This window comes from Hippopotamus amphibius, chromosome 11 (genome assembly GCF_030028045.1).
Source record: "Hippopotamus amphibius kiboko isolate mHipAmp2 chromosome 11, mHipAmp2.hap2, whole genome shotgun sequence".
Taxonomy (NCBI): domain Eukaryota; kingdom Metazoa; phylum Chordata; class Mammalia; order Artiodactyla; family Hippopotamidae; genus Hippopotamus; species Hippopotamus amphibius.
Genome location: NC_080196.1, coordinates 34590492 through 34607439, shown reverse-complemented (window position 1 = coordinate 34607439; position 16948 = coordinate 34590492). Strand labels below are relative to the sequence as shown.

General features: G+C 52.9%; 2 protein-coding genes across 7 annotated transcripts; one reads left to right on the top strand and one right to left on the bottom strand.

The window, feature by feature from the left end:
* Window positions 1–274: 274 nt before the first annotated feature.
* Window positions 275–4076, bottom strand: MRPL2 (mitochondrial ribosomal protein L2). Of its 2 annotated transcripts, none has more exons than XM_057699469.1 (7): window positions 3643–4076; window positions 2361–2529; window positions 1656–1797; window positions 1431–1546; window positions 1244–1354; window positions 883–956; window positions 275–524 (listed from the first exon to the last, which is right to left on the bottom strand). In XM_057699469.1, exons 1-7 carry the CDS (start codon window positions 3736–3738, stop codon window positions 312–314), a joined length of 921 nt encoding a protein of 306 aa, XP_057555452.1. In that variant the 5' UTR covers window positions 3739–4076; the 3' UTR covers window positions 275–311. The 2 variants fall into 2 exon arrangements, with proteins under 2 accessions (XP_057555452.1, XP_057555453.1); XM_057699470.1 differs by lacking the exon at window positions 3643–4076 and adding an exon at window positions 2709–2857.
* Window positions 4003–16687, top strand: KLC4 (kinesin light chain 4). Of its 5 annotated transcripts, none has more exons than XM_057699466.1 (17): window positions 4003–4067; window positions 4865–4949; window positions 5643–5924; window positions 6897–7127; window positions 9682–9763; window positions 10368–10578; window positions 11029–11116; window positions 11870–11971; window positions 12559–12732; window positions 13050–13149; window positions 13348–13400; window positions 13614–13684; window positions 13887–13995; window positions 14591–14731; window positions 15024–15139; window positions 15499–15562; window positions 16220–16687. In XM_057699466.1, exons 3-17 carry the CDS (start codon window positions 5667–5669, stop codon window positions 16268–16270), a joined length of 1851 nt encoding a protein of 616 aa, XP_057555449.1. In that variant the 5' UTR covers window positions 4003–4067; window positions 4865–4949; window positions 5643–5666; the 3' UTR covers window positions 16271–16687. The 5 variants fall into 5 exon arrangements, with proteins under 5 accessions (XP_057555449.1, XP_057555451.1, XP_057555450.1 ...); XM_057699467.1 differs by having other exon boundaries at window positions 4056–4520; window positions 4870–4949; XM_057699465.1 differs by having other exon boundaries at window positions 4056–4520; window positions 4860–4949.
* Window positions 16688–16948: the final 261 nt, after the last annotated feature.

Here is a 16948-nt window from a genome sequence, read left to right as displayed (position 1 = left end):
CCCTTTCCTCTTCCTTTTCGTCCCCCTCCTCCTGTCACCGGAAGTGCCTTCCTCCCTTCCCAAAGTCAGAACTGGAAAAGACTCTGAAGGTCATTTATTGCCCCCTCCTCCATTACATGTAAAGGGACGGAGCGGGGGCGGGGGGCCGACTGCAAATGAGAGGGGAACGGCCCCGTATTTTCCTTTCCTTTCTCCTCCCGCAGCGGTTGTTTGCTTCTGCTCCCCCCCATCCAGTAGGTACCATCCTCCCTCCCGCCAAAAAAACAGAAACAGATAAAAATGGGGGTCATTTTATTAGGAGTCCAGGGATATCAGCTTTGGGCAGCAGCTGAGGGCAGCTTCACGTAACTCTTCATGGGGGGCAGCGGCCGGATCTTTCGGCCAGCCCAGCCCCCCTTGCGGTGCCATCGCCCACTGTTCGGTCTCTTTCCAAGCCAGCGGTTCCGCCCCGCCTTGCCGATGACCCGTTTGTTATGATTGACGTTGGATACTCGACCCACTGTTGCTATGCACGTTTCCAGTACCTGACAGAGAAAGCAGATGGAGGGGAATGCACCACTGGGGGAAAGAGCCTGACATTGTCGAGGGCATGACTCTTGGGAGGCCTCTCACACTCAAGGAGAGAAGGGAGAAGACGGGAAAAGCACAAAATAATTGAACCTGAGAGCAGGTCCTACAGTAGTTGAAAATGAAAGGCATTGTTCTCTACTCCATGATCGTGCCAGCCTGACAAGGCACTCCCAGTCACATGGCAGAAAAGGACAGACCCAGCTCGAGGCAGTTCTCAATGTAAAACACCTGGGAGCTATCCAGGACAGGTTAGGTACATTCCAAAAATTCCTCCTTTGCTGATACCTCCCACCTGCACTCCCCCCAACACACCTGCATCTGCCTCTTAGAAGGCAACTGGATGATGGCTGTCCCATTCACCTTCCGTAGTAGCACGCCACAGGTCCCTGGGGAATGGAGAAACAGCTTTGCCACCCTCCACAGAGGTGCGAGGCAGATTTTCAAGGGGCCACACCACACACACTGCCCTTGCTTTTGCCTTGGAGAAGTAGAAACACTGAAGTGGGATGCAAGCAAGGTTTTAAGTCAAAACACAAGCACCTCTTCAGCCTTGTTTTTCCTTCTTTTTCTCTGCCAGTGGACCAGATATGGGCCCATGGGTTCAGAGAGTTGCGACCTCAGGTACCCCTTGGCCTTCCAAACGTAAGATCCCAAGCTGCTCCTTTCTTCGTACCTGCGGCTCGGATATACTGGGCCCCCCGGCCTGGCTCACTCTCCACATTGTTGATGAGGGTCCCCACTGGCAAGGCCCCAAGAGGATGTGCATCCCCTTCCCGAGCAGCAACTAAAAGACAGAATTTCATCAGCACCAGAACCCTGGCAGCCTCCCAGCCCACACACATCTGGCGTCCATCTCTCACCTGCCATTCGGCCTATGTGGTCAGAGTTCAGGATTGTATCTCCAGCTTGCATGTTTTCTGTGGCAATGATCCAGCGTTTCCGGTTGCCCCCGGCAACCAGAGCTATGTCTGCTGACCTGTTCAGAATGAGGGACAGGTAAGCAGACCATCTAGGCAGCCTCATATCTCCTGAAAAGCCACAGAGCAGTCATTCAGCCACACCAACACCTCACATCCCAAACTTACCTACAGGGATCATATCGGACGGTGATAACCTTCTCCTCAAAGGGTCCTGGCTTGGATTCCTGCTCAGGCCGGAACCGCAGAAAGTCGATCATTCGATAACGTTGCTTGTGGCCCCCGCCAATACCGTGCACTTGGATTCGGCCTGTGGTCAGGACAGTGCAGGGACATGACCCTGGTCAGACAAGTCAGTTCCCAGCACTGGGAACAGACCCATTCCCAGGCAGACAGCAGTGCTCCCCAACATTATGAAACAAGCAGAAGATGCTAAAAATTTGCACAGCACAATGGAGTAAGTGGGGGTGAACACCCTCACGGAGCTTGGTAAAAAGATAATTATGATACTGAAATTGTATAAAACATCCAGATAAAATCTCTACAAATGGCTGAATTCAGTAAGTTTACTGAAAGCCATGTAACTCGAGTTCAATTTCAACTATTGTCAGTTTTTGAAGGGCGTGAAAAAAATGTCATATAACTTCCTGAGTATGTCCAGTTTTTTTCAGTTACCTAGGTTATCTTTAGGAGCACAGACCACTTGTCTGTTGCTTTGTATTCTACTCTCCCACTCTTACACACACATTACATGCAGAAGGAGTCCAATAAATGCTTTTAAATTACATTTCTCCTCCTGTATCAAAATACAGGCCTAGGATCCTACCATGTTTTTGCCCTTTACTGCTAAAATCTTCTTGCCCTTGCTCCCACCTGTGTGGTTTCGGCCCCCAGACTTCCTCATCTTCACTGGCATAACGGTATACTTGGTACGACTCTTCCAGGACACAAACTTAGCACTAAGGGCCACAGAGGTAAGGACTGGGCGGCAGGGAAGCAACATCGAGGCAGAGGGCAGCTGAAGGAGGTCATTGTTTGTCACCTAGAGATAAACAGAAACCCGTTTCACTTGAAAGCTAACTGAAGGAAAAGCCTCAGAGAACCCAGGGAGAGGGCACAAAGTTTAGCCTGTAGCCTCCTTCCTCCTGGAAGTGTCCCAGACCAGCTATCCAAAAACTCCACCCTTAACAGCCTGCACAAATACCAGTTTGGAATGTTTACCTAGGTGTGTATGTGTTGATTACCTCTCCTCATCTGACCCTCTCGCCTCAGAAGTATTCCTTCAATGGAATGTTCTCCCCTCGGTGCATCTTCTTCCAAATTTGGCTCAAAGCTCTCCTCCTCCAAGAAACTTTTCCCTCCTTAAACAACTCCCTTCTCCGGGGCTGGTAACTTCCATACATCCATGCACCACCATCAGCACCAATGCCTTGTGCCCATTTTGCTGCATGTTTCTGAGAGTTCTTCAGATATGAATGGAGGGGAGAGATCATTTATGTCTTGTTCCCTGCTGTATTCCCAGCATTTCACAGTGTAGGTTGGTTTAGTTTTGAATTTTAAGTATGCATCTGCCAAACTCTACCATCAGTCTGAAAGGTCCAGAGGAGGTAAGACTTAACTTCTTTTTCTGTAACTCACCAGTCGCCCACTAGGAAACCTTGTGATATCTTCGTGTTAGGCTCCTATTCTTGGTATCTTGTCCTGAATTCCCTAATCTCAGTAGTAACTCATCCTTAATGATTTTAATGACGGTTAAGAGCCCAGGCTTTGAAGCCAGACTGCCTAGCTCCAATGGTTGGTGTATGACCTTGGACTCTTTATGTTTTCTCAAATGTGAAACGGGAATGATAATAACTAATTTACAAAGTGGTAGAAAGGAATTCGTTTATTTAAAACGTCTATTACTTATGTTTGGCTTATGAGAGACAATAAATGTAAGCTATTATTGAAACCTGTACATTCGTCTGAGGAATCTAGGGACTCTGTGAGATAGCACCACTTACAGAGAAGAAAGGTGAGGCTGAGAGTGACTTATCCAAGGTCACGGACCGGCGTGACTCCTAACCAGACTCACATCCCCCACCTCGCTTCTCCTGGAGCCCTTTCTCCGGCTGCCCGAACGGAAACTGCCACATTCCTGGGTAAGGTGGATTACCTGGGCTGCCGGCAGCAGGCTCGAGCCGGGGACGGCGGCAATCCGGGGCGTCAGGCGCAGACAGCCAAGAGCCCGGGTCAGTGTCCGCAGGGCCATGAGTTTGGCCAGGCTCGGCTAGGCTCAGTACGCCACCATCACCTTTAGCCAGGCCGCCTGGCGCTGCTGGATGACGCTAACTGGTCCCCTTGCCGTCGCTCCTTCATGACGTAAAAAGCGGCGGTCAGAAAACCCGAGACAAAGCAGGACCCTCACCTCTTATCCTCCTTGCGCGAGGTAGAGCCAATCCCCGGGCGGCTCTTAGGTCGCGTGACTGGGGAACAGGCCCCGCCCCTCGGAGCCGTCAAAACAATTGCCTCGAGCGTCAGCCATGATGGATTTAAAGAGGCAGTACCGGCAAGAGCGGCAGCCAGACCGACAGACTGAGGGTGAGTCTTTGAGGGTGCCTCTGCGGCTGAGAGTTGAGGTCCCGCTACCTCTTTCCTGCACTCCCGGACAGATGAGCAAATGAGCCCCTCCTACCGAACTCACACAACTCCAGCCAGACTCAAAAACTCCGCCCCCCCGCGACTCTTCCCGCCCCTCGGCGTCCAGACAGACAGACAGACAGACGGCCTGCCCCGCCCCCTGCTACTGACTGACTCAGTGACCTCGGGGTTGTCAGGCCCGGGTCCTCGCCCGTGACGCGGATCTCGGCCGTCCACCCGCAGCTCCTCCCGTCACCCCTGCCCATCTCACTCCATCCCCACCCTGGGCCTCAGGGCAGGTTGGCAGCCTGGGACACTTCTCCACCGCATTCCCAGGCCCGGGAGACCAACGCCAGCGCCGCGTTTCCCTGGGATTCTTCCCTGCATCATCGGGCGTCTGGGAGGCACCCTAAGGTGACTCCTCTCAGAGCCTGTTAGTATGTGATCATGATAGAGACAAAACCATAGAAGTGACTGAGCTAGGAGTGACCAGGTCTTCCTCCTCACCCGTTCCCAGACACGCCCCTTGCCGCAGGTCTCAGATCAAATCTCACTCCCTTCTTGGGAGAAAACAGCTCCCCAGGCTTGGGGTGGGAGGTTGGCTTGGGGAAGGAGGAGGGACATTGGTAGTCTTTGAAGACCTGTAGGCAGGGGAGGGAGGGTGTTTTTCCTGGGTGGGGCTCCATGCCAGGTCCTCTGGGTGGCTGTGAAGTGGTGAGAGAAGGGGTGGGAACGCTGGACTTCTGGACTTAGGGCAGGGCAGATCCTTCTGAGTCCCTGGCTGCTTGAACAGACTTTCTTCCGGGCTCCTTCCTGAACACCGCAACCAAGGGCTGTATACAGGTAAGAAAACTTAAAAGATGAGAAACAAGGCCCTTTTGAGGAAGTAGGAGGACAGCCTGAGACCTGGGGTTTCAGGCTAGTGGGGAAAGAGGCAGTGCTGACCAGGTTTGGAGATGCTGGGCTTGCCTTGTGGGTGACGCAGCGTGAAGGCCTTGAGCCTCTAGGCTCCTCTCATCTGGGTCCTGTGATGAAGGCTTCTCTCCTTTTCTTCTCTCTCTCTTTCTTGGTTTAACTTTAAAACCTATTCCTTCACCTTTTTTGAAAAGTCTGCCCCATTTTCTGCTTAACTCCTGTCTGCTTTAACTCCGTTCCATCTGCAGCTCTCTCAGACACCCTCTGTGTTGCCTGTAGTGCTCTCTCTCCTCTCCTGATTCCTTTTCCTAACCCAGGCTCTCTTTCCAGCTCCTCTACTGTGTTCCTTAGTTCTAAATCCCTCTGCTACTCCTCCGCACCTTTGTTCTTTCTACAGTTTTCCTTCATTCAAGTCAATTCCTCTCCCCCCTCTTTCCCACAACCTTAGCTTTGTGTCTAGTGTCATCACAGGCGGCCTCCCCACTGGTCACTGTCTCTCCAATTAAACCACAGGGTCCCCCCCTACCAGTTCTCGTCCCTTCACTTGAATCCCTCCCGCCCAAGGCGCTCAGCCATTCTTTCCCATCTTTACCCCAGCTGAGCTCTGTTGTTTCTCTGTAGCCCAGGCAAGGTCCCCCGGCCAGGATGTCGGGCCTGGTGTTGGGACAGCGGGATGAGCCTGCAGGGCACCGGCTCAGCCAGGAGGAGATCCTGGGGAGCACTCGTCTGGTGAGCCAAGGGCTGGAGGCCCTCCACAGTGAACACCAGGCTGTGCTGCAAAGCCTCTCCCAAACCATCGAGTGTCTGCAGCAGGGAGGCCATGAAGAAGGGCTGGTGCACGAGAAGGCCCGGCAGCTGCGCCGTTCCATGGAAAACATTGAGCTGGGGCTGAGTGAGGCCCAGGTGAGGGGGAGGAGGTGGTGCCAGGGAAGATGGAGAAACAGTTGTCTGATTGGAGCTTTGGGGTCACTTGGGATCCCCTTGTCTTAGTTGCTTGCATCCATTCACCCAGTAAATATGTATTAAACCTCTACCATGTGCCAGGCACTACTCTCCTGGACACTAGAGACACATCACTGAACAAGAGCAGCCATAAATCTTTGCCATTTTGGAGCTTATATTCTAGCTGGGGGAGACAGATGATGCATGAATAAATAAGTGATTCAGTATGCCAGAGTGACTATTGTTAAGAATAAAAGGATAAAAATAAAGCAAAGTAGGGGACTGGGGCGTATGGGGAGAGGATACAGTTTTAGATAGGGTGGTCAATACAAGCCTCACTGAAAAGGCACCACTTGAGCAAAGATTTGAAGGTGAGGGAATGAGTCATACAATAAATGGGGGAAGAGCATCCTAAGCAGAGCAGACAGTAAGTGCAAAGGCCCTGACCCCTGGGCCTTCCCGATGAGTTCAGTGAGGGCGCAGGACAGTGAATGAGGGGAAGGAAAAAACAGAAAGTGAAGTTGGAGAGGTGGTGGGGGCGGGGGACAGAGCATGTGGAACTATAGGCCAGCATAAGGATTTGGCTTTTACTTGGAGTAAGAGGGAAGCTATTGGAATGTTTTGAGCAGAGGAGTGACATCTTAAAAGGGTCCTCTGGCTGCAGGGTTGAGAACAGACTCTAGGGGAACAAGGGCAGAAACAGGGAGGCCAGGGAGTAGGCAATTATCATAATCCACGTGGGAATTGATGGTGGCTTGGCCCTGGCCGTGGCTCTGGAGGTGGTGAGAAATTAGATTCAGGGTATATTTTGAAAGCAGAACCATCACTACCAAACCCCACTTCCTGGCCCCTGCCCGTCTTGCCAGCTCCCCTCCCGCCTGTCCCTCAACACTCCTATCCGGAGCCCAGTGCTCACAGGATGCGCCCACCTAGGTGATGTTGGCTTTGGCCAACCACCTGAGCACAGTGGAGTCAGAGAAACAGAAGCTGCGGGCTCAGGTCCGGCGGCTGTGCCAGGAGAACCAGTGGCTCCGGGACGAGCTGGCGGGCACCCAGCAGCGGCTCCAGCGCAGTGAACAGGCCGTGGCTCAGCTGGAGGAGGAAAAGAAGCACCTGGAGTTCCTGGGACAGCTGCGGCAGTATGACGAGGACGGGCACACCGCGGTGAGCATGCGCAGGCGAGGCTGGCTGAGGGGTGGGCCGCTGGGAGTCACCACAAACGTGGGGACAGTTGCTCCATCATCCGCAAGGGCCAGCGGCCCTGCTCAGCCTGCCCCCACCTGGCAGAATTCAGGTCCTGACGCCAGCTCCAGAGGACAGCAAGGGAGAAACAAGAGTCACACGTTCAGTCAACATTTGATTAAGGGACCGCTACATGTCAGGCACAGTGCACTCTGCTGGGATGCAAGAATGAACAAGGCAGCGTTCCTGCTCTCACACGAATAGGTTTTCGAGGGGAGATAGGTAGGCATTGGACAATTCCAATTCAGAATCCTAAGCACTGCGGTTAGGGAACGCACAGCCCAGTTGAGCAAGTCCTTCTAAAATGTGCTCTCAAAATGTGTGGAATGTAACGCTCACTCAGTAGGCACTTATGTATCTCTGTGCCTTAGGCGATGCTAGATGTGTGTCGGATAGATGTAAGGAACTACAGAACAGAGTGCCTGCCTTCTCCAGCGTATAGTGTAGCTGTAAGAGCAAAGCTTACATGTGAGGACACGTATATAACAACACAAAGAAGCAAGTGCCCGGTACAGGAGGAGTGGTTCAGTCAATGGACGAATCCCAAGGAGATAGGTTCCTGGGGGCTGGAATGGTCAGAAAGATTCACAGAGGAGACGGTACAGGGATGGGCAAGATTTAGGTTGGTTTTTTTAATTTGACTGGATTAGAAATTGGGATGGATTTTGAGGGTCTATGAGGGAGAGGGAGGCGCTTTCTAGACTGTATGTGTGTATGTGTGTGTGTGAGAGAGAGAGAGAGATACCAGTATGGGAGGGTGAGTCAAAAATTATCCGCACTCTGGCTGTAGAATGTAATTAACTTTTAGAAAAGACAAATATGTCATTTTTCAACAGAATCTCCTTGCTTTTCAATAAACTTTGTCCATCTGTCAACAAGCTTTTATAGTGTGTGGACAGTGTGGGCAGAAGTGTGCGGATGTGCATTGTCATGCAAGATCACAGTGCCCTTGGATAGCAGTCCTCTGCGTTTAATTCAAAGTTCAGGCTTCAGCTCTTCAATAAGCATCTCACTGTAACCAACACTGTTGATTGTTGAATCTTTTTCCTGATAATGTTCCAGTGCTGGTCCTTGAGAATCCCAGAATACTGTAAGCATCCATTTTCCAGCTGATGGTTGACTTTTGAACTTTTTCTTGGTGGGTGATTGAGCACGTTTCCATCCCATACTCTGCCGTTTACTCTCAGGCTCGTAGCGATGAATCCATGTCTCGTCACCAGTAATGATTCTCTTTAAGAAACTTTCACCTTCCTTAGAGTACTGGTCTAACTTTTGTTTGCAGATATCCAAACACTTCTGTTTATGCTCTTCTGTGAGTTGTTTTGGTACCCATCTCGCACAAACTTTTCAAAACCTAAGTCTGTCATGGATTACTTCGTTTTGAGGTGTTAAAGCATCCCCCCATAGTCCTGATCTTGCTCCTTCAGACTTTCACTTGTTTGGTCCCCTGAAAGCAGCCCTACGAAGACAAAGATTCACTTCTGATGAAGTGAAGACAGTGGTGCATTTGTGGCTCGCAGCTCAGCCTAAAACATTTTTTAATGAGGGAATACAAAAGCTTGTTGACAAATGGACAAAGCGTATTGAAAAGCAAGGAGATTCTGTCAAAAAATGATGTATTTGTCTTTTCTAAAAGTTAATTAAAATAAATTCTACAGCCAGAGTGCGGATAATTTTTGACTCACCCTCGTAGATAAGGCTCCAGGGCTGGAAAGGTGGTCTGACCCAGGGAAAGTGAGATGGTTTGTATGGGACATACTGGTGAAGCGGGGCAGGAGGGTTGGAAGTGTTTGTACCAGGCTGCAGTGCCTGGTGGGGCGAAGCATTTTTGACTGGTGTGAAAGTAGGTTAGACAGTGAGGATTGGGCACTAAGTCCAGAGTGAGTGGTGGCAGATGATGGGCACCAGGCTGAGCTAGACACTTTGGCTATATGTCAGTAAGATAGGACACACCCCTGCCCTCAGGAGAGACAGGACAGACATATAATCAGTGTAAACACACAGGGATCCACACAGGACTATAATTATAAGAGTTGAGGGGAAGAGAGGTGGAGGGGTGGAGAGTAAGGGCGTTTAGGAAGGAAGGAAACTCCCTGGATGTGAAGGAAGGGAAAGTCATGAGATTTTGGCTGAAACATCTTTTCTTTGTTTTTGGTTGTTGTTGTTTTGGTGTTTTTTTGGCTGTGCTGTGTGGCATGTAGGATCTTAGCTTCTAGACCAGGTATCGAACCCATGCCCCCTGCAGTGGAAGCACAGAGTCTTAACCACTGGACTGCCAGGGAAGGCCCCATCTCTTGTTTTTTATGAACAAGAGAGCCCTAAGCTTGGCGGGACAGATGCTGGCCTTCCCAGGGGCTGGGACATGAACAATGGAACTGTCCTAGGCGCCACCTGTCAATGATTTCATGGTTTAGAGGGGGCTTGAAGAGGCTACTGGGGCTATTTTGGCCCAGACATTCTCCTTCTTCCCTTCCAGGAGGAAAAGGAAGGTGATGCCTCCAAGGATTCCCTGGATGACCTCTTCCCCAATGAGGAGGAAGAGGACCCCAGCAATGGCTGTGAGTCTGCCTCTGCAGTTGGAGGGTAAAGGGGGGCATCAGGAGGCTGGTTGCAGCTATGGCCCACCCTGAACACAGGATGCTCACCATCCAGGACTAGGTTCTCCACTTCCTCTGAGGATGGGCCAGGACCAGTGCTTTGATTTCCTCAGCTTCCCCCCTTATTCACCAACATTTATGAAGCACTTAGCTTGTGTCAGGCACTGTGCTGGGCACCAGGGAGGCCAAGGTGAGCACGACACAGGTCTCACCAGTAAGGAGCTCACAGTCAAGTGCGAGAGTGACCCTGGAGTGGAAGAGCATGAGCTCCTCAAGGGAAAGGACCAGGTCTTTCTTATCTTTGTATCCCTGGCACAGCCCCTGCCTCATGCTTATTGAGTAGTTTGTTGAATGAATGAATGACTGGATGAGCAAATGGGATTGTGATGGGTGTGGGGCAAGGGAGCCGGCAAGAGCAGCAGTTGAGGCAGGTCTATGCAGGGAACCCGGTGGGGAGTAGGCACAGGCACGGAGCCAGACATGGAGTGGGGTGGGGAGGGCAGACAGCGAAGGGAGAGGCAGTGTCCTCTGAGGAAGCCTCCTGTCATTTTCTGCGATGGTGTAGTGTCCCGTGGCCAGGGTGCCCAGCACAGCGGCTATGAAATCCCGGCGAGGTTGCGGACGCTGCACAACCTGGTGATCCAGTATGCAGCCCAGGGTCGCTATGAGGTGGCTGTGCCGCTCTGCAAGCAGGCCCTGGAGGACCTGGAGCGCACGTCTGGCCGTGGCCACCCCGACGTGGCCACCATGCTCAACATCCTGGCTTTGGTGTATCGGTGAGTATGGCCTCCTCTTCTTAGGAACCTGCCTCCACGTTCCCACCTTGATCCGCCTTTGGCTTTCATTCCCCCTCTCTACAGGGTACCTCTTCTTCCTCCCACCATGGGGGTTTTCTCCTCTACCAGACTCTCATTCTTTCATACCTGAGCCCTTGACCTCAGGGAATACTCATCCCTCAGGCTTTTTGCTTCTCCTGTCTCTCCTCTGAGGAGGGTCTTCTTCTCTGTTTCTGTCGCTTTCGTCCTATGCCTTGTGGCCTCCTCTGTGCATAGCAACTCTCTGGGTGTGTTAGTGAACCCCTCTCACTGCTCCCATCAGGCTTCCTGTCTCCTCAGGGGGGGCCCCAATCCCTAAATGTGCCTCAGTTGTCCCAGAGGGAAGGAAGTGAGGAGGTGGCTTAGGGGCAGAGTTCAGGCTAACCCCTTATCACTTTTGTCCTCTTCCAGGGACCAGAATAAGTATAAGGAAGCTGCCCTCCTGCTGAACGATGCCCTCAGCATCCGGGAGAGCACCCTGGGCCGGGACCACCCTGCTGTCAGTAGTCCTTGCCCTCCTTCCCTTGTGCGCTCTTGGCTTGTCCATCTGCTGCCCTCAGCCCACTCCCTGGGGTTCTCAGGAGGGAGGCATGAGGGCTGCTTTCTCCCAGGCACTGTCTGCTGTTCCCAGTGGTTCTCAGCTCTCTGAGACCCAGGGGCTCCTTCTTATCATGACTGTTTTCCTGAAACTTAACTGCTAGATAATGTAACCTACCTACCTGTATAATTGCCTCAAAAGTTGAGTGATACCCTATTAATATAAAAGAGAAACACAGAAAGTAATTTATAATAAAATAATATATATAATGTATTACAGTAAAATGAAAATACAACACAGTAACAGTTGTGTGGAGTACAGCAATGCTAGAAGACATGATATAGTAGTCTGATATGTAATAAATGAGTGTCAACACTTACAGTCAGTGTTTGAAAGTCTGGCAGGATATTAAAAAGTTGCCTGAGCTGTCCCATACAGGCAGTACATCTGTAGCCTCCCCAAAGGTAACAGTGCCTTCAATCTTTACGGCAACCAAAAAAAAAACCTGCCTCCAGAAATGTCTGAAAATCTCCTTAGAGGGCGACACCGCCCCCATGGAGAACCTCAGAGCCATGGGGTTCAGCACTTTCCCCTCCCCTGCCTGTGACTCGGGTGGCGGAGTCCATTTGTCTGGGAGTTGTGCCGCGTGGGGCCCTGCTGTTCGAGGTTCTTTGGCAGCACCAGTGTCTGATGGGGACAGGCCTGTCTTCCTAGGTGGCCGCCACACTCAACAACCTGGCTGTGCTCTATGGCAAGAGGGGCAAATACAAGGAGGCGGAGCCGCTGTGCCAGCGGGCACTGGAGATCCGAGAAAAGGTACCCATGCCCTCTGCCGTTCTTCCCTGTTGCGGTGACCCCTCCTCCACCCTCTCTCTTCTGATCTACCCTCTTCCCTCACTTCTTTTTTTTTTTAATTAATTATTTATTTATTGGCTGTGTTGGGTCTTTGTTGCTGCGTGAGGGCTTTCCCTAGTTGCAGTGAGCGGGGGCTACTCTTTGTTGCAGTGCACAGGCTTCTCGTTGTGGTGGCGTCTCTTGTTGTGGTACATGGGCTCTAGGCACATGGGGCTTCAGTCGTTGTGGCACGTGGGCTCAATAGTTGTGGCTCTCGGGCTCTAGAGCACAGGCTCAGTAGTCGTGGCACATGGGCTTCGTTGCTCCGCGGCATGTGGGATCCTCCTGGACCAGGGCTTGAACCCGTGTCCCCTGCATTGGCAGGCGGATTCGTAACCGCTGTGCCACCAGGGAAGCCCTGCCTCACTTCTTCCTGTCTTCCCCCCATCTCTGTCTTGTTCCCTGTTCCACCCTTCCCTTCCCCCTACTCCTTGCGTGGGCACGTGCACACGCACAGTCCATGCACACACATAATCACAGCCATCTGTCTCTCCTTTGCACCCCTCCAGGTCCTGGGCACCAACCACCCAGATGTGGCAAAGCAGCTGAACAACCTCGCCCTATTGTGCCAAAACCAGGGCAAGTATGAGGCTGTGGAACGCTATTACCGGCGGGCACTGGCCATCTATGAGGGGCAGCTGGGGCCGGACAACCCTAATGTAGCCCGGACCAAGAACAACCTGGTAAGGGAGGGATCCACAGGTGGTGGTAGGAGGGGAGGGGAAAGCACCCTAGTCTGGTACACTGACCTCATCACCTTTGTGCCCAGCTCTGGGGCTGCCTTTGGGGCTGAGGGGTCTGCTTCCTCCCCGTGGGAAGGCATGAGTGCTGTAGCCTCTTGGGAGTGGAGTGGGAACCCCCTGGACCCTGCCGCTAGACAAGGAGGTGTGAGGAGGATCTCTGGGGAAGATCAGAAGGAGACCAAGACCTGGAAATCCCAGGCCTGGCCGAGGTCTTACCTCCATCTCTTGCTCCTGTGTTTTTGCCTTCCTGCCCCCAGGCTTCCTGTTACCTGAAACAAGGCAAATATGCTGAGGCTGAGACGCTCTACAAAGAGATCCTGACCCGGGCCCATGTGCAGGAGTTTGGGTCTGTGGATGGTGAGTGGGGAGGGCCTGGGCAGGGAGCTGCAAGGAGGAAAGGGAATGCAGACGAAAGGTTGGCGGGTCGACTACAGTGGTTCTCGGGGGAGCCAGACCCCTTTAGTCCAGCCCTGTTGGCCTCTGGGTCCTGGCTCCCCCGAGACTGTCCAGCTCCGTTCTCTAACCTCGCCACCCCATCCCATGTATCACCCCCAGATGACCACAAGCCCATCTGGATGCATGCAGAGGAACGGGAGGAAATGAGCAAAGTGAGTGGGGGGCCCAGCCTGGGGAGCCTGGGGCTACCAGGGCCTCTGACTTGCTCCCACCCCAGCCCAGCTCCTCACTTCCTACCTGAGCACCAGCCCCAGAGGCACAGTGCCTTCCCCAGCCCAGCCAGCACCCCAGCCCTGCGCCAGCTTGTATCCCAGCTTCTGGGTACTCTCATCTCTGGCTTCCCCTCCCCCTCTGTCCTCCTGCAGAGCAAGCACCGTGAGGGCAGCACACCCTACGCTGAGTATGGAGGCTGGTACAAGGCCTGCAAAGTGAGCAGGTGAGCTGCCAGTGAGAAGCCGGCTTGGCCTCCGATGCCCTTCATCCAAGCCCGGATCCTGGCCTCCTGGACCTTCCCCTTCTTCCCTTGGACCCTCCCCTTCTTCCCTTGGACCTTCCCTTGGCCTTAGCTCTGCTCCCTCTCTCTCTTGCTTGTTTTCTGAGTCCATCTTCTCTTCCTTCCCTGGTCTCCCCTGCCACAGCCCCACAGTAAACACGACCCTGAGAAACCTCGGAGCTCTGTACAGGCGCCAGGGAAAGCTGGAGGCAGCTGAGACCCTGGAGGAATGTGCCCTGCGTTCCCGGAAACAGGTCAGAGACCAGGAGGGAAAGGAGGTCCGGAAGGTAGGGCCCTGGGGACAGGATGGGGGAGCACTGAGGCTGCTTATGAGTCTCTGAAGAGTAAGAGGAGAGGCTGAGGAGGAAGACGGGAGAGGCAGGTGCGACACTCTTGTGGTTGTGGTTGTTTTTAAGTATGTTCTTAACCCCCACCTGCCCTTTGTGGTCAGGACTCCAAGGTCAGGGTTCACGTCACTAAATGGGACTGTTATGGGGAAGCCCTGCCTTTTGACAACGTGAAGAATCTTCTGAGAAGAGGCATGGGCATTGTGGGTGAGAGGGTTGCAGTTGAGGGGAGCCCTGAATCAGAGTTCTCAAATTGAGGGTCTTGACTCAGTGGGTCCTGAAATCAATTCAGTGTGGGCCTTGGCTAAAGATAGATGTGTATCTATACATAGGAACGCATTGCAATTAGAAAAGGTGAGTGTCTCCTTTCCAGTCTGTGTGTACTGGGAAGTCTCAAAGAAAAGTGTTTTCTTTGTTGTGGCTGATGGTGAGGAAAATGTTTGAAAGCTCCATCCTGAGGAATTCAGAAGGGGGATGTCCCACTCCTTCCTTTTCCTTCCAGGGCACTGACCCTATCAGCCAGACCAAGGTGGCTGAGCTGCTTGGAGAGGGGGACAGTGGAAGGACCTCCCAGGAGGGCCTTGGGGGCAGCGTGAAATTCGAGGGAGGTGAAGATGCCTCGGTGGCTGTGGAGTGGTCAGGGGTAAGTCTGATCGTCGCCCCTTGATCTCTCCTGCCTCTCCTGCTGGTGGTGGTGAGAGGCTCTGAGCCCGCAGGATGTGTGTAGGATATGAGGGTGTGTTGTCCCCATCCCAGTTCAGTTAGCCCGTCCCTCTCAGGGGTCTCTCTGCAAGCCAGCTATTGACAGGGCTCTTCTTTTCAGTTGCTGGGATTTTGGAAGATGGGGAGGTATGCAGAATAAATGGAAGGGGTAGACTTGGAGGCCAGTCAGCCTGGGATCCCCTTAGCTTCTGTTCCCCATCCCTCCCTGCCAGGATGGCAGTGGGGCCCTGCAGAGGAGCGGCTCTCTGGGCAAGATCCGAGATGTGCTTCGTAGAAGCAGCGAACTCCTGGTGAGGAAGCTCCAGGGAACCGAGCCCCGGCCCTCCAGGTACACACTGAGACTGAGATATGGCAGAGTAGACAGGTGAGCCCTGGCCTCCAACTCCTCTTGGCCCCTCATCTCTGGAGGAGAAGCATCTTGGAGAGAAACGTGGAGGAGGTCAGTGGGGTGGCCGTGGAGAGAGAGTGTGGGGAAAATGGTTGCCCCAGTGCAGGGACAACAATACCTGAGCAGATGCTGGTGACTGATGAAGGGAGTGTGTGTATGTGTGTGTGTGGGGTGGGGGTGGGGAGGTCAGATGGTGGGGAGACAGTGACTTGAGTATGTGCGCTGGTGCCCACGAGTCCCAAGCTTTAGGGCCACCCATGGGAAGAGAAGAGGCCTCAATTCTTTCTTTTCCATTGTAGCAGCAACATGAAGCGGGCAGCCTCCTTGAACTATCTGAACCAACCCAGTGCAGCACCCCTCCAGGTGAGAGCAGTGCTCGTAAGTGTGTTGGTGGGTGAGAAAGAAAGGGCAAGCCCAGTGGGAAGAGGGGAGAGTCATCTAGGATGGAGACTCTGCCAGGGAATTGGGGGTGGGCAGACAGGAATCAGGCAGCTTGTTGGGGGTGGTGACCACCAAGGGACAGTTTCGGGCCAGAGATAGTAGCAAATAAATTAATCAGGAGGGGAACAGGAATCGATGTTCTCTAAACGGGTACTTTGGAATTATGAATAATTCAGGGATGATTTGGGGATACTAATTGCTCTCCTGCTACAGCCACCATGCTCCTCACCTTGGGGAGTCAGCAGCAGATGAGAAGGGAAAAAGAAAAAAAAAAAGTATTAACTCATCTCCATTTGAGAAAGCAGCAATGACATTTTAATGGGAAACGACCACCTATATCAACACATTCTAAGTATATGCCAATATTCATGTGATTCTTCCAGGGATTTTCTCCACCAGATTATGGCCTTCTGGGAAATCCTAGCAAAGGCTAAACAAAGTCCCAGGGCTTGGGGTTGAGGTTACAGGTTCCATCTTAGGTCCAGAGAGAGACTGCAGCCGTGAAATGGAGAGACTCCAGGGGACAGTCTTTGGGAGGCTGAGGTCCCTGGGCTGATGGCATGGTGCTGTCTGTTTCAGGTCTCCCGGGGCCTCAGTGCCAGCAGTATGGACCTCTCTTCAAGCAGCTGACATTCAACCCACCCCCCAGGTCTGCTGGGTCCCCCCACAGCCCTCACAGCATTCCCTGTTGCTCCTGGCTCTTCCAGCCCCAAGGTGGGACAGTGAAGGGGGGAGCAGTTAACCAGAAGATTGCTGCTGCCCTTAGGGTCTCAGCTCCCTCCTCAGGAATCCCCCTCAGGAAGGACCCTCAGGACATCCTCTCCCCACCCTGTGGTCCTCTAGAGTAGCTAGCTCTGCTACTAGGGCCCCCAAAGTGGATAAGGAGCAGGTATGCACCTCAGAGCTGCAGCTTGCTGCTGGCTTTTCTGTCAGAGGGTTTGGGGCTGGCCAGCCAACCTGCCTTGCCCTGGCCTCTCTTGTTCCCTCTGCTGCCTCACTTCAGGTCCATGTATTTCACTTTTCTTAAATAAAAGAATCAGATAACCATTCAGCCACTTGAGTCCTGATTGAAGAGGGTAGGAAGCAAGGGTGGTGTTGGGGCCCTTCACAGAAGGGTGGGGGCAGTGATGGATGGGGCAATAGGAGGAATGTTGCTTCTTGGAGTTCTCCTCTCTTCCTTCCCCTGTTTGTATCCTCTCCTGCAGGGCCTGCAGGCAGGCATCTGGGGGATGGGGGGAGGCCCACAACCCAAGGAGAAGGTGCTGTGGACTGGGCTGTCAGGGACATGTGGCGGCCATGTGGCAGGAC

What these genes read in the sequence shown, in the direction of transcription:
- MRPL2 (XM_057699469.1), bottom strand. Translation starts at nt 3,738, where the DNA reads ATGGCCCTGCGGACACTGACCCGGGCTCTTGGCTGTCTGCGCCTGACG. An exon ending in GCCTGCTGCCGGCAGCCCAG is followed by an intron (nt 2,530 to 3,642) that starts GTAATCCACCTT and finishes GTTTATCTCTAG; the next exon opens with GTGACAAACAATGACCTCCT. An exon ending in CTTCTAAGAGGCAGATGCAG is followed by an intron (nt 525 to 882) that starts GTGTGTTGGGGG and finishes TTTCTCTGTCAG; the next exon opens with GTACTGGAAACGTGCATAGC.
- KLC4 (XM_057699466.1), top strand. Translation starts at nt 5,667, where the DNA reads ATGTCGGGCCTGGTGTTGGGACAGCGGGATGAGCCTGCAGGGCACCGG. An exon ending in TGGGCCGGGACCACCCTGCT is followed by an intron (nt 11,117 to 11,869) that starts GTCAGTAGTCCT and finishes CTGTCTTCCTAG; the next exon opens with GTGGCCGCCACACTCAACAA. An exon ending in CCCTGCGTTCCCGGAAACAG is followed by an intron (nt 13,996 to 14,590) that starts GTCAGAGACCAG and finishes TTTTCCTTCCAG; the next exon opens with GGCACTGACCCTATCAGCCA.